The sequence below is a fragment of the Myxozyma melibiosi genome (genome assembly GCF_037950935.1).
Source record: "Myxozyma melibiosi strain Phaff 52-87 chromosome Unknown BZA70scaffold_1, whole genome shotgun sequence".
NCBI lineage: Eukaryota > Fungi > Ascomycota > Lipomycetes > Lipomycetales > Lipomycetaceae > Myxozyma > Myxozyma melibiosi.
Window position 1 is genome coordinate 1,892,438 of NW_027042915.1, and position 16,565 is coordinate 1,909,002.

At 52.1% G+C, this 16,565-nt stretch overlaps 6 protein-coding genes across 6 annotated transcripts; 3 read left to right on the forward strand and 3 right to left on the reverse strand.

Moving 5' to 3' along the window:
* Window positions 1-34: 34 nt before the first annotated feature.
* On the forward strand, window positions 35-1,782 carry BZA70DRAFT_272222 (uncharacterized protein). The gene is made up of 2 exons (XM_064911615.1): window positions 35-223; window positions 321-1,782. The coding sequence occupies exon 2, from the start codon at window positions 325-327 to the stop codon at window positions 1,747-1,749; it is 1,425 nt and encodes a 474-aa protein (XP_064770827.1). The 5' UTR covers window positions 35-223; window positions 321-324; the 3' UTR covers window positions 1,750-1,782.
* Window positions 1,783-2,792, reverse strand: BZA70DRAFT_272225 (YNR036C-like protein). Its single transcript, XM_064911616.1, has 3 exons — window positions 2,120-2,792; window positions 1,979-2,057; window positions 1,783-1,914 (listed from the first exon to the last, which is right to left on the reverse strand). Exons 1-3 carry the CDS (start codon window positions 2,501-2,503, stop codon window positions 1,835-1,837), a joined length of 543 nt encoding a protein of 180 aa, XP_064770828.1. The 5' UTR covers window positions 2,504-2,792; the 3' UTR covers window positions 1,783-1,834.
* BZA70DRAFT_272229 (alpha-1,2 mannosyltransferase KTR1) lies at window positions 2,793-4,789 on the forward strand. The gene has a single exon (XM_064911617.1). The coding sequence runs from the start codon at window positions 3,064-3,066 to the stop codon at window positions 4,459-4,461; it is 1,398 nt and encodes a 465-aa protein (XP_064770829.1). The 5' UTR covers window positions 2,793-3,063; the 3' UTR covers window positions 4,462-4,789.
* On the reverse strand, window positions 4,786-6,676 carry BZA70DRAFT_308608 (major facilitator superfamily domain-containing protein; the record flags this gene model as incomplete). Its single annotated transcript, XM_064914859.1, has 3 exons — window positions 4,786-6,183; window positions 6,242-6,501; window positions 6,543-6,676. 3 exons carry the CDS (start codon window positions 6,674-6,676, stop codon window positions 4,955-4,957), a joined length of 1,623 nt encoding a protein of 540 aa, XP_064770830.1. The 3' UTR covers window positions 4,786-4,954.
* A 3,090-nt stretch (window positions 6,677-9,766) lies between these two features.
* Window positions 9,767-13,190, forward strand: BZA70DRAFT_272233 (actin interacting protein 3-domain-containing protein). The gene is made up of 4 exons (XM_064911618.1): window positions 9,767-10,098; window positions 10,164-10,345; window positions 10,413-11,782; window positions 11,839-13,190. Exons 1-4 carry the CDS (start codon window positions 9,919-9,921, stop codon window positions 13,056-13,058), a joined length of 2,952 nt encoding a protein of 983 aa, XP_064770831.1. The 5' UTR covers window positions 9,767-9,918; the 3' UTR covers window positions 13,059-13,190.
* Window positions 13,191-13,798: 608 nt separating this feature from the next.
* BZA70DRAFT_298351 (casein kinase-like protein I) lies at window positions 13,799-16,523 on the reverse strand (the record flags this gene model as incomplete). The annotated part of the gene is made up of 3 exons (XM_064914602.1): window positions 13,799-14,890; window positions 14,996-15,118; window positions 16,512-16,523. 3 exons carry the CDS (start codon window positions 16,521-16,523, stop codon window positions 13,799-13,801), a joined length of 1,227 nt encoding a protein of 408 aa, XP_064770832.1.
* Window positions 16,524-16,565: the final 42 nt, after the last annotated feature.

Genomic DNA, 16,565 nt, shown 5'->3' on the forward strand with positions numbered 1-16,565 from the left:
CCTTGCGGCGCGTTTACCCTATCCCCATCTATGCTGCTCGTGTTGTTCTGGGTCGCTACGTACCGCTGTTTAGTATTATAGTATCTGTTCTATTTGCTCCACAATACAGAGCTCTCGAGCCTGTTCTGATAGCCAAATAGGAAGAACCTGCTTCATTTCAGTCGTGATTCTTTCTGTTCTCGGTGTCGAGAAGGATAGAAGCAATCGAGTATAGCGAGGTAATGTGAGTACATGAGCTAGTGCTGCAGCTCTTTAGTCATTTGTCCTGAAATTGACTACCCTGAAAGTCGCTGCAGAGGGAACTGACACGCTCATACCAGCAGAATGACCTTATCAGAGCCGGAGAAGCATTGTTTCTCTGCCCCGGGGAAGGCTCTTTTCGCCGGTGGCTATCTTGTTCTGTATCCCGAGAACTCATCGTTTGTGACTGCTTTGTCCGCCCGGATCTACGCGGTTGCGGCAGAGTCAAGCTCATTAGATCCAGCTCTACCCACCGTGACCGTGCTCAGCCCTCAGTTCCAAGAAGGCGAGTGGAGCTATACCCTGAGCAAATCGGACTCTACCGGGTTCGTGACGGTCGCTGCGCTGGTGCCGTCGCGCAAAAATCCATTTGTACACGCGGCAGTGACAACTGTGTTGAATTACTTGTCTGCGACTGGAGCGCTGGCGACTCCCATCCCGTCCGTGACTGTCAATATCCTGTCCGACAACGCGTATCATTCGCAGCCGAGCGAGGATGTGCCCAAGTTCAACAAGCATGCGCAGGCTATTTCTGATGTTCCAAAAACAGGACTGGGGTCGTCCGCGGCGCTGACTACTTCGCTCACCGCGGCGCTACTTTCGTATTACTCGAGCAAGGCTGCAGACAAGCCCTTGTCGTTGGAAGAGCGCAAGGACGTTCTGCACAATCTGGCTCAGGTCGCTCACTGCACTGCGCAGGGAAAGGTTGGGTCCGGTTTTGATGTCGCGTGCGCGGTGTACGGATCAATTGTCTACCGACGATTCCTGGCCTCGATTATCTCGGCAATCCCTGCTGTGCCGACTACTGGCGACGCGGGATTTGAGAGCGCCTACCTCGATGCGCTGAGGACCACGATTGATTCAGACTGGAGTGTCGGTACTGGAAAATGCACTGTGCCGCCCCGAATGCGGTTGTTGATGGGCGATGTCTCGGGAGGATCGGAGACACCAGCGATGGTCCAGATGGTGCAGCGATGGCGGAAGGAAGGCGGGGCGACGGCAGAGTCTACATGGGTATCGTTGGGTAAGGCTAACCAGTCGTTGATCTCGGCTATGATTGGTCTTCAAGTTGAAGCCGAGAAGGATCCGGCGGGTTATAACGGGGTCCTGGATCAGATATCAGACTCTGCCGCTGGGTGTGCGGGGATCAAAGCTCTGGGAGCGAGCAAAGGTTCGCTGTTGGGAGACCTACTTGTTCAAGCCGTGGACTCGATGGCGGATATCCGGTTCCACTTGCGAGCAATGACTACCGGCTCTGGAGCGCAGATTGAACCGGTCGAGCAGACAAAGCTGTTGGATGCATGCAACGAGCTCCCGGGCGTGTTTGGCGGCGTTGTTCCGGGAGCGGGTGGGTACGATGCGATTTGTTTGCTGGTGGCCGAGGCTACGGTTGACCGTGTAAGGGCCGCGACGGGGAGTGAGTTTAAGAATGTAAAATGGCTGGATCTGCGGGAAGAGTCGGTTGGGGTTCGCAAAGAGCCGTTTGCTAGCTTGGCAGAGTATTTGTAATATATGTAATTAATTCGTCACAGAGGTTAGGTAGTATATTAGGTAGAAAATGTATTTAGCGTCGCAAAAGTTCTATATACAATGTTTATGTCTTTGCGGGCTTCTTGACACCGTACTTAGACCGCGACTTGGATCTGTTGGCGACACCTCCCAAATCACGAGCACCTGTGATATACATGGTTAGCATGTTGAGCAATTGTATATGACTGAATTCGGAATGTAAGCATACCTCTGACCAAATGGTATTTCACACCGGGCAAATCCTGAACACGGCCACCTCTGACAGTGACGACTGAATGCTCTTGGACCTAAATAGCACGCCATGGTCAGCTCGTTCTCATAATTTTTCATTCAGAGATTGTGTGCTCACGTTATGTCCCTCACCGGGGATGTATCCGTACACCATCTTTCCGTTCGAAAGCTTCACTCTGGCCACCTTACGCTGCGCAGAGTTAGGCTTCTTGGGCTTCATGGTCGCGACACGGGTGATGACGCCTCGTCGCTGCGGACACCGGTCCAGATCCGGAGACTCAGACATATTTCGATTTCCACGCTTCGGCTTCCGCGCGCCGCGGATGACTTGTCGCATAGTGGCGTGGGCCGGCTGCGAGGATGAGAATTGCCGGAGCAGAGAGGGACTGTATGCGCTGCTGAGCGGGGCGAACGCAGCGGGCGAGCGGTAAAGCTGCGCACCGAACCGTGAGAGAACCGCCGGAGCTCTGAATGCGAGAAACTGCCGCAGGACCGGGAACATTGCTGTGTGTCTGTTTGCAAGCAGATACCTGATTTCTGTCTGTCTGCCTCGAGCACCGCGATGTCTTCTCGAGGCGGTCAATTTTCGTGGTGAGCCCTTGCCCTGTTGGAAGAGTACGCGACCCTCGGCACTGTGAGCGGTGCGGTGTTTAGGGTGTGACCAGAGCCCTGAGCTTGGAAGCCGATGGGCAGAGCAGATCTGCTGCAGGAAGTGTGACCGGAGCTGAGCGCGGCGATCGCTGTTCGCGGGGAGTTGCGGAGGGTGGCGAACAGCGGACTGATGCTTGTTTACAGGGATTTGAGTCCGCGATAGTCAGCACTGGGCGGAGTAGCAGAGCAGCCGGCGTAGAGTAATCAAGTCACGTGCGGTCTACGCGTAGATTGGCAGACGCGCGTGCGCAGTGCAAAACAGTCAAAAATAGCCCCTGGGCTCAGTTCACTTCGCTCAAAGCCCTCTTCCTCGTCACATCTCTCTTGCTTCCCCATTGCCCCAGACCTGCTCAGCTCTGCTCAGTGCTGTTCGAGTGCGCGTGAAGAGAAACAGATTCACACGTCGTTGCAATGCCGCGATCACCTACCTACCGCGTCGTGCGATTGACCATCATCGTCTTCGTCCTCGTCGTCGTGGTCTACAAGCTCGCCAGCCCTGCAAACATCAATGCGCTCTCGCAAGCAGGCGGCTACTATGGCTCCAGCCCTGTTGTTGTCTCGAAGATTGAGGACAAGAATACAGAGGACAAGGGCGCTGATGTGAAGAAGACAGAGGAGAGCAAAAAGGAGGAGAAGACGGAGGTGAAGCAGGAGTCCAAGCCCGAAGAGAAGGCAGAGGCAAAGTCTGAAGAGAAGAAAGAGGAGGCAGAGACCAAGCCTGAGGAGAACAAAGAGGAGGCCAAGGTCGAGACCGAGCAAAATCCTGAGGAGTCAAAGGAAGAAAACACCACGCCCGCGCCTCCTCCGTTCAACGACGGCGTCGGCCCGACATACCAGCACGCCAACGCGACCTTTGTCACGCTTGCGAGAAACGAGGACATTTGGAGTCTTGTCAAGTCAATCCGCAACGTCGAAGATCGATTCAACCACAAGTACCACTACGACTGGGTGTTTTTGAACGACGACGACTTTGACGAGGACTTCAAGGAGATCACGACCTCGCTCGTCAGTGGAACGACAAAGTACGGCAAGATCCCGAAAGAGCACTGGGGATTCCCGGAGTGGATCGATAAGGAGAAAGCCGCCAAGACCAGGCAGGAGATGGCCGAGAAGAAGATCATCTACGGTGACTCGGTCTCGTACCGCCACATGTGCCGTTTCGAGTCTGGTTTCTTCTACCGCCAGCCGCTGCTGCTGGACTACAAGTACTACTGGCGTGTGGAGCCTGATATCATCTTGCACTGCGACATTGACTATGATGTCTTCAAATTCATGGAGGAGAAGGAGTACGACTACGGTTTCACCCTCTCTCTCTACGAGTACGGCGAGACTATCGCCACGCTCTGGGACTCTGTCCGCAAGTTCATCAAGGCCCACCCTGACTACCTGGCCAAGGACAATCTCATGGACTGGCTTTCCGACGACGAAGGATACTCCTACAACCGCTGCCACTTCTGGAGTAATTTCGAGATTGGCAACCTCGACTTCTGGCGCGGCAAAGAGTACAGCGAGTTCTTCGACTTCCTCGACCAAGAAGGCGGCTTCTTCTACGAGCGATGGGGTGACGCGCCCGTCCACTCGATCGGCGCCGGCCTCTTCCTGCCAAAGGCCAAGGTCCACTACTTTGACGACATCGGATACTGGCACGTGCCGTTCTCCAATTGTCCGACCAACAGAGAAGACCGCACGCGACTCAAGTGCTCGTGCAACCCGCGCGAGAACTTTGCCTGGAAGGGATACTCGTGCACGCCCAAGTTCTACAACGTCATGGGCATGGAAAGACCTAGCGAGTGGCGCACTCAGAGCTAAATGGCTCTTACATCTACATCGCTCGGAGCTAGGAGCTAGGAGCAAATATGGTATTTCTTATAAAACATTTTATGAAGCTCTATGAGCTGCTTATTCTCACTTATCTTATGGACTGTCTGTTTCAAAATGATCTCTCCTTATCTCCTTACATGAAACGTTTACTATTAGGCTTTGGGTTTGGCGCGGTATAAACTAAGCACCTAATCCAACATTTGTAACATAGCCATATTAAAGCTAGAAGCTAGATCATAAATATATATGCTTATAACCACATATTTAACTGTGGCTATGTAACAGTAATAAACTGCTACGCACTCGATATTAGGTCATATGATTAATTATTCATTATTTGCTATGAAAAGAGAAGAGAAGCAAAAGCAGCCACTACAGAATATTAAATCGCTCTACACCAACGGAAACCCAGCTCAATGAATCAAAAAGAGATGCTAGAAAAAAAGAAAAACAAAAAAGTATCATATCATGGACGAACTTTTTAGACCTTCTTCTCCGCAGAGACGGGGTGCGCGTCGTTCTCGGCGACCTCGTCTTCGGGCGAGTACGCGTACTTTGAGCGCGAGCGGATGCGCGCGCCGTAGAAGTAAAATCCGTAGGGAATAGCGCAGCACGCGAGGCCGAGGAAACCGAGGAACGAACCGGCCCACTGGTTACCCATCTTGTGGAACATCTGGATCGTGAAGAGAGGCACAGCGGCACCCCAGAACGAACGGATGCAGGTCTTTGCCGCGAGAGCGGAGGCGGCGTAGTGCGCGTACGAGTCGACGAGGTAGTTGTTGCCGGCATTGTAGAGCAGACTGAAGCCGATTCCGAGCGGGAGCGAGCCGATGCAAGGGCCCGCCCAGGAGATGGTCGGGTAGCTCGACCAGGCGAAGATGAAGAGACTGATGGGCACGAGCCAGCAGCCGATCATCATGGGGATCAAGCGGACTTCGGCAGGAGGACGGCCGTTGTACTTGTCGCACATCTTGAGGTAGTGGCGGTTGACCAACGGGGCGAGGAAGGCGGCGATGATGACTCCGACGGCGATGGGGATGAACATCAGACCGACGGGGCCGTTCTTCCATCCCTTTCCTTCGCCAAAGACGACGGGGAAAGCAAAGAAGAACATGTAGAGCAATCCATAGAGAATAGACATGTAGATCGACAGCAAGAAGACAATCAGTTCACGGAAGAGAAGAATGAACGGACGCGTCAGGTTGACCTTGATCATCTCGGCAAGAGGACGGGGGTTGAGCTCGAGATCGGTGACGTACGAGTTGTCGCCGGTCTCCTTGCGGAGCTTGGCCGCGCGACGCTTGAGAATGGTAGGAGCGTACGTCTCGGGGATAGTGACGACGATGACGGCGTAGAGCACACCGGTGAAGATGAGCATGGTGTAGTAGATCCATCTCCAGGAGGTGTTATCACCGATGTAGCCACCGACGATAGGACCGATGCAAGGACCCAAGAAGGGAGCGGCAGAGAAGGTAGCCATGGCAACACCGCGCTCCTCTGCCTTCCAGAGATCGGCAAGAGAGCCTCCGACAAGAGTCATGGGAGCAGAGAACGCGATTCCGTCGATGAAGCGAGCAACAAGGAGAGTACCAATGTTCTTAGCAACGGCGCAGGGAACGATGAAAACGACAGCAACACCAAGGGTGGTGATATAGACAATCTGTCGTCCCCACAGCTCGGAAGCAGGAGCAAAAAACATAGGTCCGATACCTGGGAAGTTGTTAGATTAGTTCTAGAAGTAAAGGCGGAAAGAACAAGAAGCTCATACCAAATCCAACAACGAAGAGAGTGACGGTGAGAATGACGACCTCCTCAGAGACATTGAACTCCTCCATTACACCCTCGATATCACCAGTGACGACGGCAGAGCCAAAGGCGACGGCGAAACACAGAGAGGCGACCAACATGGTGCAGTACCACTTGTAGGCCTTTGACCAGTTCTTGGGGTTGCCCGGGTCATCAGGCGTGAAGGTAACGAGCTTGAACCCGTTCTCCTCCTTGAAGCCCGACTTCTGGGGGAGATGTACTCTGTGAGATCAGCAGAGGAGCCGACGACGGCGACGGGGAACTCTGCGGCATCCTCAGGGCTGATGGCTTGGTCAGCGGTGTGGAGATAGGGTTGGTGGGAGCGGGCAATCTCCTCCTGCAGCTTTGAGTCGGAGATGGAAGCCTTTTCTTGCGAAGAGGAGTCTGAAGCGGACATGATGATGATATTGATGGATTGTAAGACGACAGAAGACAGAGGACGACTGGGGGAAAAGAGGAGGGCAGTCAAGAAACAGCAGGCCAACGATCGCACCGACCAGCAGCAGAGCTGGGGCAGGACGGTTCGCCTATAAGCATTTTCCGACGAGCGCGGTGAGGTGGAATTGGTTCATGAGGAACGAGCACCGAAAGCAAGGAGGCCGAGAGCAAAGCCACAGTTGGGTTTCAAACTTCCTGTGCGGCGCCGGTAGAGAGAACTTTATTCGGGATGGACGAGAACAGGGAAGAAGGGCTCACGATGGCGGGACGAGGAGGAGTGGTGCTGGTTGTGGCCAGTCGCGTGCCTATACAGTAGATGCGGATGATTATAACTGTTTAGATGCTTTAAGACAAATAACGCACCATATGCCGACACAACATTACTGTCGCAGCGCAGGAATACAGGTTAACCTCCAGAACAAGGCAGCATGTGGTAAGGGAACAAAGTGCATTGTTGACGCCACGGTGTGGCTGGTGGCAGAGCGGATTCCGGATAATCGGCACAGAGGCGGAAAGGAAGTGAAAAGCGTGCGGTGGAGGTCAGCGACAGTGCGAAAAGTACGTACGAAAAGTGAATGCCGATCGCTGAATGGCTCGATGGTTTCTTGTTTGATCGAAACGTGAACCCGTCGGCCGGTTAGTTACAGTGTGGGTGGGGAATATCAAAGAGGAAGGATGTCTCTTCTGCGGTCGACATCGGCCATCTTCCTGATGTTAATTCGTCCTCGAGGTTTTCATACCGAACAGCAGGTCTGCGGGCAGAATCCTGTAGACGCACTATTTTCCAGAGACTTCGAAAACCAGTCCGAAAAATGTGTGAAGTGAAGCGTCGGAATATATATCGAGCTGGTGGGATGGTGGTCGGGCAGGACGGCACTCGGGATGGATAATCGGCACCGACCGAGCTGCTGTCCAAGTTGATCGCTGCGCCTGTCTCGGCACGCGTGTTCTTGCTTCCGCGTAGAGTGAGCGCGTGGTAGTTGCTGCACTGTAGCTGAGAGCTGTAGACATAGGCATACCCTCGTATGATCCGGATCTCTTGTTGTTCTTTCTTGTAGATATCATAGCAGCGACACAGAATACAGAACAATCACAGAACAGAAACACACAACACTCTTCATCCCCCGCGAAACCCAGCAGAGACCGCTCCTGACGCGTTTCTCCAGCTTCGAGCTCTCCGGCTGTGCGGCACGGAAGCATCTCTAACTTCAGAGCCATGAAACTTACTTCTCAATACTGGAATGATTGCTGTCTGTATGATGTTGATTTCTGCTTTTAATAATCAATATAGAGATGATATATGTATCGTCTTTATAGTATAAGCTGATCTTGTTTTATTGAAAGAGTGGAGCACTGATCGAGAGATCTCGAGCTTGTTTGCTCTGTTTACTTTCTTTCTGCTCGGCACAAGAGCAGCCGTGGACGTACAGTCTGTGTTACGTAATGCATTACAAATAACTCCCCCAGATTTCTTTCGACCTTCTGATCTATACTTGTGCTGGCACCGGTTCTGGTCTGATAAATAATAAATCGCCTTCTTTAGCAAATATACGTTCTATTCATACTTATCCTCACTATATACAGCGAATAAAAACAGCACTTTGATTAAACGTCGGCATCACGGCTCGACGCGATACCAATGATTCTCACAAAAGGAGACAAGTAAGCTGCTGATCAGAGCATACAGTAATACACAGCAGCGTGATTATTTCATTCTTGGATAATATTCTCTGCCGAGATATCCATCCCATACCGAGGCTAAAGGGTATCACGGCAAACGGACAGCACACATCAATTGAGCAGACAGACGACTGTCCCAAAGACAGTATCTGAGATTCCAACAAGGCATACAGTATTTTTTCATACACCGTACAGCTCAATCATTATTATTCTTCAACACAACTGAATCATGCTCAAAAGGCATAGCAAGAACGCGTGAAACGCGACTGGGGACGCGTAAATCGTAGTTGGGAGACCCGGCTCGGACGGAAGCGCGACGCTGAAGCGGTCAAGAGGCGCTCGTCATAACTTGTCTGACGTCAAAAGATGCTATAAACAGATATGACGAATTTAAATGGATATGTTTCAGTCAAGAGTCAGATTTATCAGATTTCTGGTACGTAAGCTGATGATATGGGTATGCAGCGCATCGCCTTGATATTCATGATAAGCATGTGTGGTTCAGTTGATTGAGAAGTCAGATCAAAAACACAAAAGCACACATCCCAGCTGTTCGTGTTCAATTGTATCGAGAAGAGGAGGGTATCAATAGATCGATCGAGCTGGTATTGCGGTATCTAATCCATGCCTATCCATCAGGCTCTCTCGATGATATATTCAAGGTATTCAATTTATAGTATCAGTCAGCAGAATCTTCTCTGAAATCAAGCATACAGCAGTATAGTGACTGCAAAAGTCATTCATACTCGTCGTATACTTGCTTTCTTTCCATCTTCTGAAAGCACACGCGTCTTCTCTCGTATGCCCTGAGAGCGTTTTCTGCAGTTGCTGAGAACAGATTTAGTCATTTCATAAAATTGTCTGACATCTAATCAAGACCCTGGCATTAGTTGAAAGAGACAGTTTTCATGCTTCATAAGAACTCTGCCCCAGACTTCTCGCCATCGTCTGAGATACTCTTAACAGTTGCAGCAAGCAGCAGATCAGATTAAATCGCCAACCTCAAATATATACTGCAAAAACAGCTCCAGTATCTGATCTCGCATGATTGTCACAGATATAAATCAGTTTTGGTATGTCAGTTGCGGTGTAGAGTAGAGTATTCGTCGGCGGAGGCTGGATGTCAGATAATAGCTTCTTTGTTGCCGTCAAGAGCGCCTCAACATCAAGATGTCTGCTTCCCCAGCAGATTAGCACTCAGCATGATCCTCCCAATAATTCCTTCTTAGCCTCCCTGAAATAGATCTCAGTATCAGCTGGCTGATTTAACAAATAGCACAAGACAAAAGTGAAGAAACGACGTCGAGAAGAATATCGTAAACCATTAGTAATACGCTTTCATCTTCAACTTCTTATTTTTGGTTTTTGGGTCCTCGCTTCGTTGTCCTGTCTTTACCGACCTGCTTCCCAACTCCGGTCGGAGGTCATCCATTCTCTCACCAGCCATCTCTTTCTTTCTATTCAGTCAGAAGTACATCAAATCACCATCGATATAGCAACAGTTTTTACTGGTTTGCTCTGATGTCCGTCCCGCCAGCGCCAAATTCACAGCCAATGTCGGCGACCTCGAGCGCGTCTGGCTCCTCCTCTCGTCCGCGAAACAGCCACCGCAACAGCTCCTACGGATCACAGACGGGCTCGTCAAGTCAATCTGCCTCGTCAAGTTTACGAAACACGGCTGCTTACAAGCGACAGAATTCAGTCAGTCTGCCCGCGCTATCTCCTCTTGCTTGTGTCGCAGTCAACTAATCTCTACTCTCTGCCAGATCAATACTATCGAATCGTCCGTCACCAAGCTTCTGGTCGCGACTAAGAAACTGCTCGAATGTCTGAAGCAGTGGGCGGCTGGCGATTGCACGGAGAAAGATGTCTCTGATGTGTACGTCAGTTTAGGAAACGAATTCAATATCACAAGTCGCGCTTTTGTTCGGATCGGGATCGATGTCAGGTATCTACAATTATCCGTGTTCTCTACAATTCTTTGACCCGCTTATCTGACTTGCTCTTTTTATCAGTGACTTTGACGATGTTCCGGGAAAGCTTCGAACGATTCTGGAAGAGGCACTTGCTCGGGAGCGATCACAGGCAACCGTCGATGTCTATACCCCTGCGATCCGACAGATTATAGTCAAGCTATTAGAAGGCCTCAAGGAGAAGCAAGCACTTTTGCGTACGCTGATGGCACAACAACAACAACAGCAGCAGCAAGTACAGCAACTACCCCAGCCAACGTTTTCCCCCGTAACCCCTTCAGGCGATCGATCAATGGTCCACCGAAGCGCCACCTCGCGATCTCCCACTCGCAACGATCATACCGTCCCCACGCGCTCCGCAACAATCCAATACCCCCAGCGGCCCGCGGATCCTACCACCCCGACGTCTAACCCGATGCCCCCTCCCCACGGCCCGCAGATCTACCCCGGCAGTCCGAAACGGAACTCTGCGACCTACAATTTCCTGCCGTCTGCCGCCAGTCCTGTCGCGAGCGCAAGGCCAGAGTCATCTGATTTTCCCCCACCGGTAGATCTACCCCCGAACCCGACGACTCCGCACCCTTCGAGTCCGCAAGCGGCTGCCGCTGTCCCGAAAATAATCGAGTCCGTGGCTGCTTCCCCCGCAGAGTACGCAAGCTACTCACACCAGACTCCGACTCAGTCCAACGATCCTCGAGCACAGCTCCAACGAAGCGACGCGCTAGAACGCCGAGCGTCGCGCAGGTTCTCAGCTTATCAGTACGCCAAGCTGGGCGCGTCCGGACCCGGTGGACCAACCGCCGCCGGCGCGGCCGCGGCAGCAGCAGCGTCCGAGTTCACGCACAGGTCGCGAGGAAGCTCGATAACCAACGGCTCGGTATCGACGCCGATGACGATACAAGAGGGGCAGGTTCTGCTTACGAATTCGGCGCGGAGCAGCGCGAATGGAAAAGTGACGACGAGCGAACGGTATTCGTTGCAGGAAACGGATGAGGAGCAGGCTGAGAACGAGGGCAGTAAGACGCCGAGTAGAACTTCGGCGTCGTTGGGAGAGGAGTCGAAGATGGCTGCTATGGCTGAAGAGGAAGAAGGATCTGAAAACGATCAGTCAGTTACATTAAAAGACCCCGAAGTCACCGAGGCAGGCGACGCAGTCCCGACAGCGGATATTCTGAAAGTGCCGGTATTCATCCAGCTCGATCGGAAAATCAAAAAGGTCTGGCTGGACGCGGACGACGTCTCGCTTGCGGCGCTGCGACTGCTTTTTGTCGAGCGGTTTTCGTACTCGCCCGGGTCGGAGAATTTTCCCGCCATGTCGATTCAGGATAAGGAGACGGGGGTGAAGTATGATCTGGATGAGACAACGATCATGGATATTACTAGTGGGTCGCTTATTATTCTAAACGTTGATAGTGAGTCCTATTTTCCATTTCTTACAACATTCAACTATTTACTGACAACCATGCAGCAGTGGACGAGACCAAAAAATCGCTTGAAGACGGAATGACAAGCCTGCTAGCCCAATTTGCAGAGCTGCAGGTGAAGATGGTGGCGCAGACAGATTTGATTGCGAAAATGACAGAGTCGCAGCAGACGTCGGCTGCAAAGCTAGAGGAGTCGATCAAGACTGTTGTCGAGAAGGAGATGGCGAAGGCTACGGCGTTGACTTCTACTGCTGCTGCTGCTACGCCGGCTTCAAAGGAGGTGGGAAGTGCAACGGCAGCGCCGACGGCGCGACGGCCGCCGATCACGCCGTCGACGTCGGAGAGGTCGGTGAAGTCTGCGTCGCCGAAGCCGGTTAACCAGGTACAATTAGCTGAGCTGGCATCCTTACGCAAGGATCTTGCTGCGGTGCGGCAGATCCACGGCGGGATGACAAAGACGCTGGAGAGCTCGCTTAGTGCGATGAAGAGCAAGATTTCGGAGTCGACGAGCACGCAGCAGACGAGTATAGTGGTTACGGGCGACAAGCAGGTGACGCAGTACCACAACATTCTGTCGACTGATATTGATAGTCTGCTCACCAAGGTCGAGGATCTGCAGGACGTGATTGAAGCGCTGCGGAAGGATGTCGCGCTGCGGGGCGTGCGGCCGCTGCCGCGTCAATTGGAGGCGGTCGCGAAGGATCTTGCGCAGGGGCGGACTGAGCTGCGGCGACTGGAAGCGTACGTGAAGAAGGAGAAGCCGCTGTGGAAGAAGATTCTGGAGCGAGAGCTGGATAATATAGTTGAAGAGCAGCAGTTTTTCACGTTGCAGGAGGATCTGCTGGGCGACTTACTCGAGGACCTCGAGAGCGCGGCCGAGACGTTCTCGCTCGTGCAGCAGTTCACGGAGGAGCAGATCAAGATCAGCGCGGGCTCGAAACGGTCCGCGGCGCCGTTTGCGGGCGGGATGGGCGGGTTCGACGCGGTGTCGGGGAAGGATGCGGTGTTGAGGGAAGTGCGGGCGCTCAATCCGAACCACGAGAGTAGGCTTGAAGCTATTGAGCGGGCGGAGAAAGTGAGGCAGCTGGAGAGTAAGAGTCGGGTGGACGAGTTTGAGAAGGAGTTGGGTGAGTTTGTGGAGGAAGGAAAGCTGAAAAAGTCGGGTGGGATCGAGGAGGTGGAGAGGCAGCGGAAGGTGAGGGAGGAGCAGGTGTGGAAGGAGTGGAGTGAGAATAGCATGGCGATGGGGATGGGGATGTTGTAGGATGTGTGCTCTTTCTTATCTTTGTGGAGAATCTGGTTTTCGAATGTACAGTAAAAGTCTAGTTGTGTTGAGCATCATGCATCTGGCGTTTCCGCTTTTTCTAATAACTTACTTCTCAGCAGTAACTACGTATGATGATGAGTATATATGTATGCATTCATTTAGAGTAACATCGAAACGTTGCAACATCTATAAAAGAACCAAATTTTTGAAAGCCAGTTGTGTTTTCAAAAAGCAGTCATAACAATGAATGTCTTGATAGATAAGAAAATTAAAAGGATGGAGAAGCTCTATGATGTCTAGAGACTTTTTCCAACAAGACGAAAGGAAGAAGAAGAAGAACAGGAAAAGGCTGCGAAAGCAAAGAGGACCTTGTACAATATTCTAGGTAATACTACAAACAAAGAACAAAAAGACAACAAAATAGAGAGGAAAAAAGAAACCCATGCCACATCGACCTAAACATATCACAGCAGGAACGAAGAGGAAAAAAAAAAAGTAAAAACATATGCGCTATACCACCACTTGAAAGCAAACTATTATTAAACTAAACGCAGGGAGGAAGAAGCACGCAGCATGAGTGAAGACCAGGGTAGAAAGGGAAATCTTCAAACGTGGCAAATGCAAGTGAGCCCGGCATAGGAGCAGGAGCGAAAAGGAAGGCAGACCAAACGAACGAGCGAGCGGAAGAGGACAGAAAAATTCAAACAAATCCAAAGTTGATAGAGAAGAGCGATTGTTTAACCGCAGCAGAAGATGCCGAATTTTTCAAAGAAGCCCTTCTTCTCGGCGCGCTGGCCGTTCTGGACCTGTCCCTGCTGCTGCGAAGGCTGCTGTTGAGGAGACTGCTGGCCACGACGGCTCTTGCTGCCGTGGCGGACAACGACAGGAGATGGTGGAGGCGGCTGGGCCTGGTTGAGGCGAGCGGCAGTGAGCTGGGCCTGCGAGTGGCGGGTGGTGTTTGCCATGCGCGGGTCGTTGGAGGAGTGATAGTTCGGGTTGGAGTAATGCATATGCTGGGAGGCAGCATGCTTTGAGCCGACGTCCCATCCCTTGCCGCCGTTGAGCTTCATCCAGTCGTACTCGCCATCCTCGACCTCGTTGACGGAGCGGAGGGCCTGGGTGAAGAGGTCGCGGAGGTAGTCGTAGTCGGGAGTGTCTTCGAAGCCGAGGTTGCGGACGTAGGTGAGGTACTTTTCAAACTGCTCTGGGAAGCCCTCGCAGAGGTCTTTGATCTGAGTGGTCTGCTTCTTCTCGCCGATCTTTTCGTACTTTTGCTTGTTTGTGGCGGCCTTGAGTCCCTGCCATGGCAAACCTCCGCGGAGGAAGTACATGAATACGTGGCCGAGGGCCTCGAGGTCATCTCGTCTGGACTGCTCGCGGCCGAGATGTGTGTTGATGCTCATGTAGCGGGCGGTGCCGCTTAAGCTTTTGCGTTCGCGATAAGGGATATGCTGTTTTGTCTTTGGGTCGCGGTACTGCTTTGCCATTCCGAAATCGACGACGTATATGAGGTTTGCGTTTTTGGTGCCGGGACGGCCGATGAGGAAGTTGTCGGGCTTGATGTCGCGGTAGATGAGGTTCTTTTCGTGGATGGTCTGCACTCTGGTGATCATTTGCTTGGCGACCATGACGACGGTCTTTATGCTGAAGCGGCGGCCGCACCAGTCGAAGAGGTCTTCGAGACTGGGGCCGAGGAGGTCGATGACGAGGATGTTGTGGAGACCTTCCTGGCCAAAGTAGTAGACGTTGGGGATGCCCACGCATCCGACGAGGATTTTGTATGTGCGGTACTCGTCGCGGAGCTGGGGGGCGTCGGATTTGCGAGGTTCCTGGGAGAGTGTTAGTGATGAGAAAAGAGGGGGAATAAAGAACAGAAGATGAAGAAAAAAAAGAAGATGATGATGATGATGATGATGATGAGAACAGGGACATACAAATTTGATGGCGACCTGGCGGTTGTTGAGGAGATTAGTGCCTTCGAAAATGACGCCAAAAGATCCCTCGCCGATCTTTTTACCGACGCGGTAGTGGACGCCCACTACGTTAGACGAGTGAAGCTGCCCGGGCGCTGAACTCATGGTGCGGGATGAGGAGAGGATGAGGAGAAGAAGAGGACAACAAAGTGGTGATAGAGAAGAGAAGAGTGAGCGTTTTCAGTGGCGGAGAAGGGCGAAATAGGACGAAGGGGCCGAGTGGAGCCAGGCAGGTGACGGTTACCCGGACAACCGTTCTGGGCCACCCGAAGCGGAAGGATTATTTTCACCCAGATTTGGGAACAATTTGGGGGATAAGAGAGAGTTTTGTGGGTAAATAAGGATGTCTGGGCCGCGCCACGCAGCGGCTTATTTTTGGTAAAAGATACACTTTGAACATCAACAAGAGATGAGGAGGAGGAGGAGGAGAGTAGGAAGAAGAGAAGTAGAAGAAGGACCTTGATAGTGGTGAAGTAGAAGAGATGACTATTAGTTGCTGTTCTATTCCTGTTCGCTGACTGAGTTAATGAGAGTTGTGCCTGGCTGTTCTGGTCTGCTGCTGTTGCTGTTCCTGTACGCGTAACCAGAACGCGTAGGCTTGGTGATGTTGTGTTGATGTGTAGTAGAAGTAGTAGAAGAAGCGGTGATGATAAGCTGATAGAGGATGTGTTTACGTCACTGCTCTTCTCTCCACCCTCTCCCGCTCTGCTTGCGTGGCTTCTCTTCTTCTTCTTCTTCTCTTTGTATCGTCGTCGTCGTCGTCGTCGTCGTCGTCACTGCTTCAAGTAGATCTGGTCGTAGTTGAGACACAACTCTCGCTGTGCTTGGACACTTACACCACAACACCACTTTGCACACTTAGAGCACATCTGCACAAACCCCTCCGCCCCAGCACGTGGTCGAGTCCGCCGCTTCTCACTTGTGCGGCGCACATCTACAAACCCCGAAATGCTCACTTCGTGTGGAGCCGGGCCCAACGTCTGCTCAGAGACTTGAAGACAAGAAAGAGATCAGTCTTCTTCTGCTTCTTCTTTTTGTTCATTATTCTCTTCTTCTCTGCAAAACTATTCTTCTTGCTGACTCTTGACTTCGTCTCTTGTCGCTTGTCTCTGCCTGCTCTCTCTCTACTCAACATGTCCTCCACCGCTATCATGGCTGGTCCTCCCGGTAAACGCATCGCGCTTCCTGTCCGCGTCGAGCCAAAGGTCAGTTCTTCTTCTCTTCCTCCTCCTCTCTCATCTCCTCTCTCTCCTCTTAAAAACCCTACTCACAACTGCTCAGGTCTTCTTCGCAAACGAGCGAACCTTCCTCTCATGGCTCCATTTCACCGTCATCCTCGGAGGCCTCGGCGTCGCCCTCCTCAACTTTGGTGACCGCGTCGGCCGCCTCTCCGCTGGTCTCTTCACCTTGATCGGTAATTATCCCTCTCTTCTTCCTCCTTCCTCCTTCTTCACCCCCTCTAACTCTCTTCCCTTACTATCTCAGCCATGGGCACCATGATCTACGCCCTCGTCACATACCACTGGCGCGC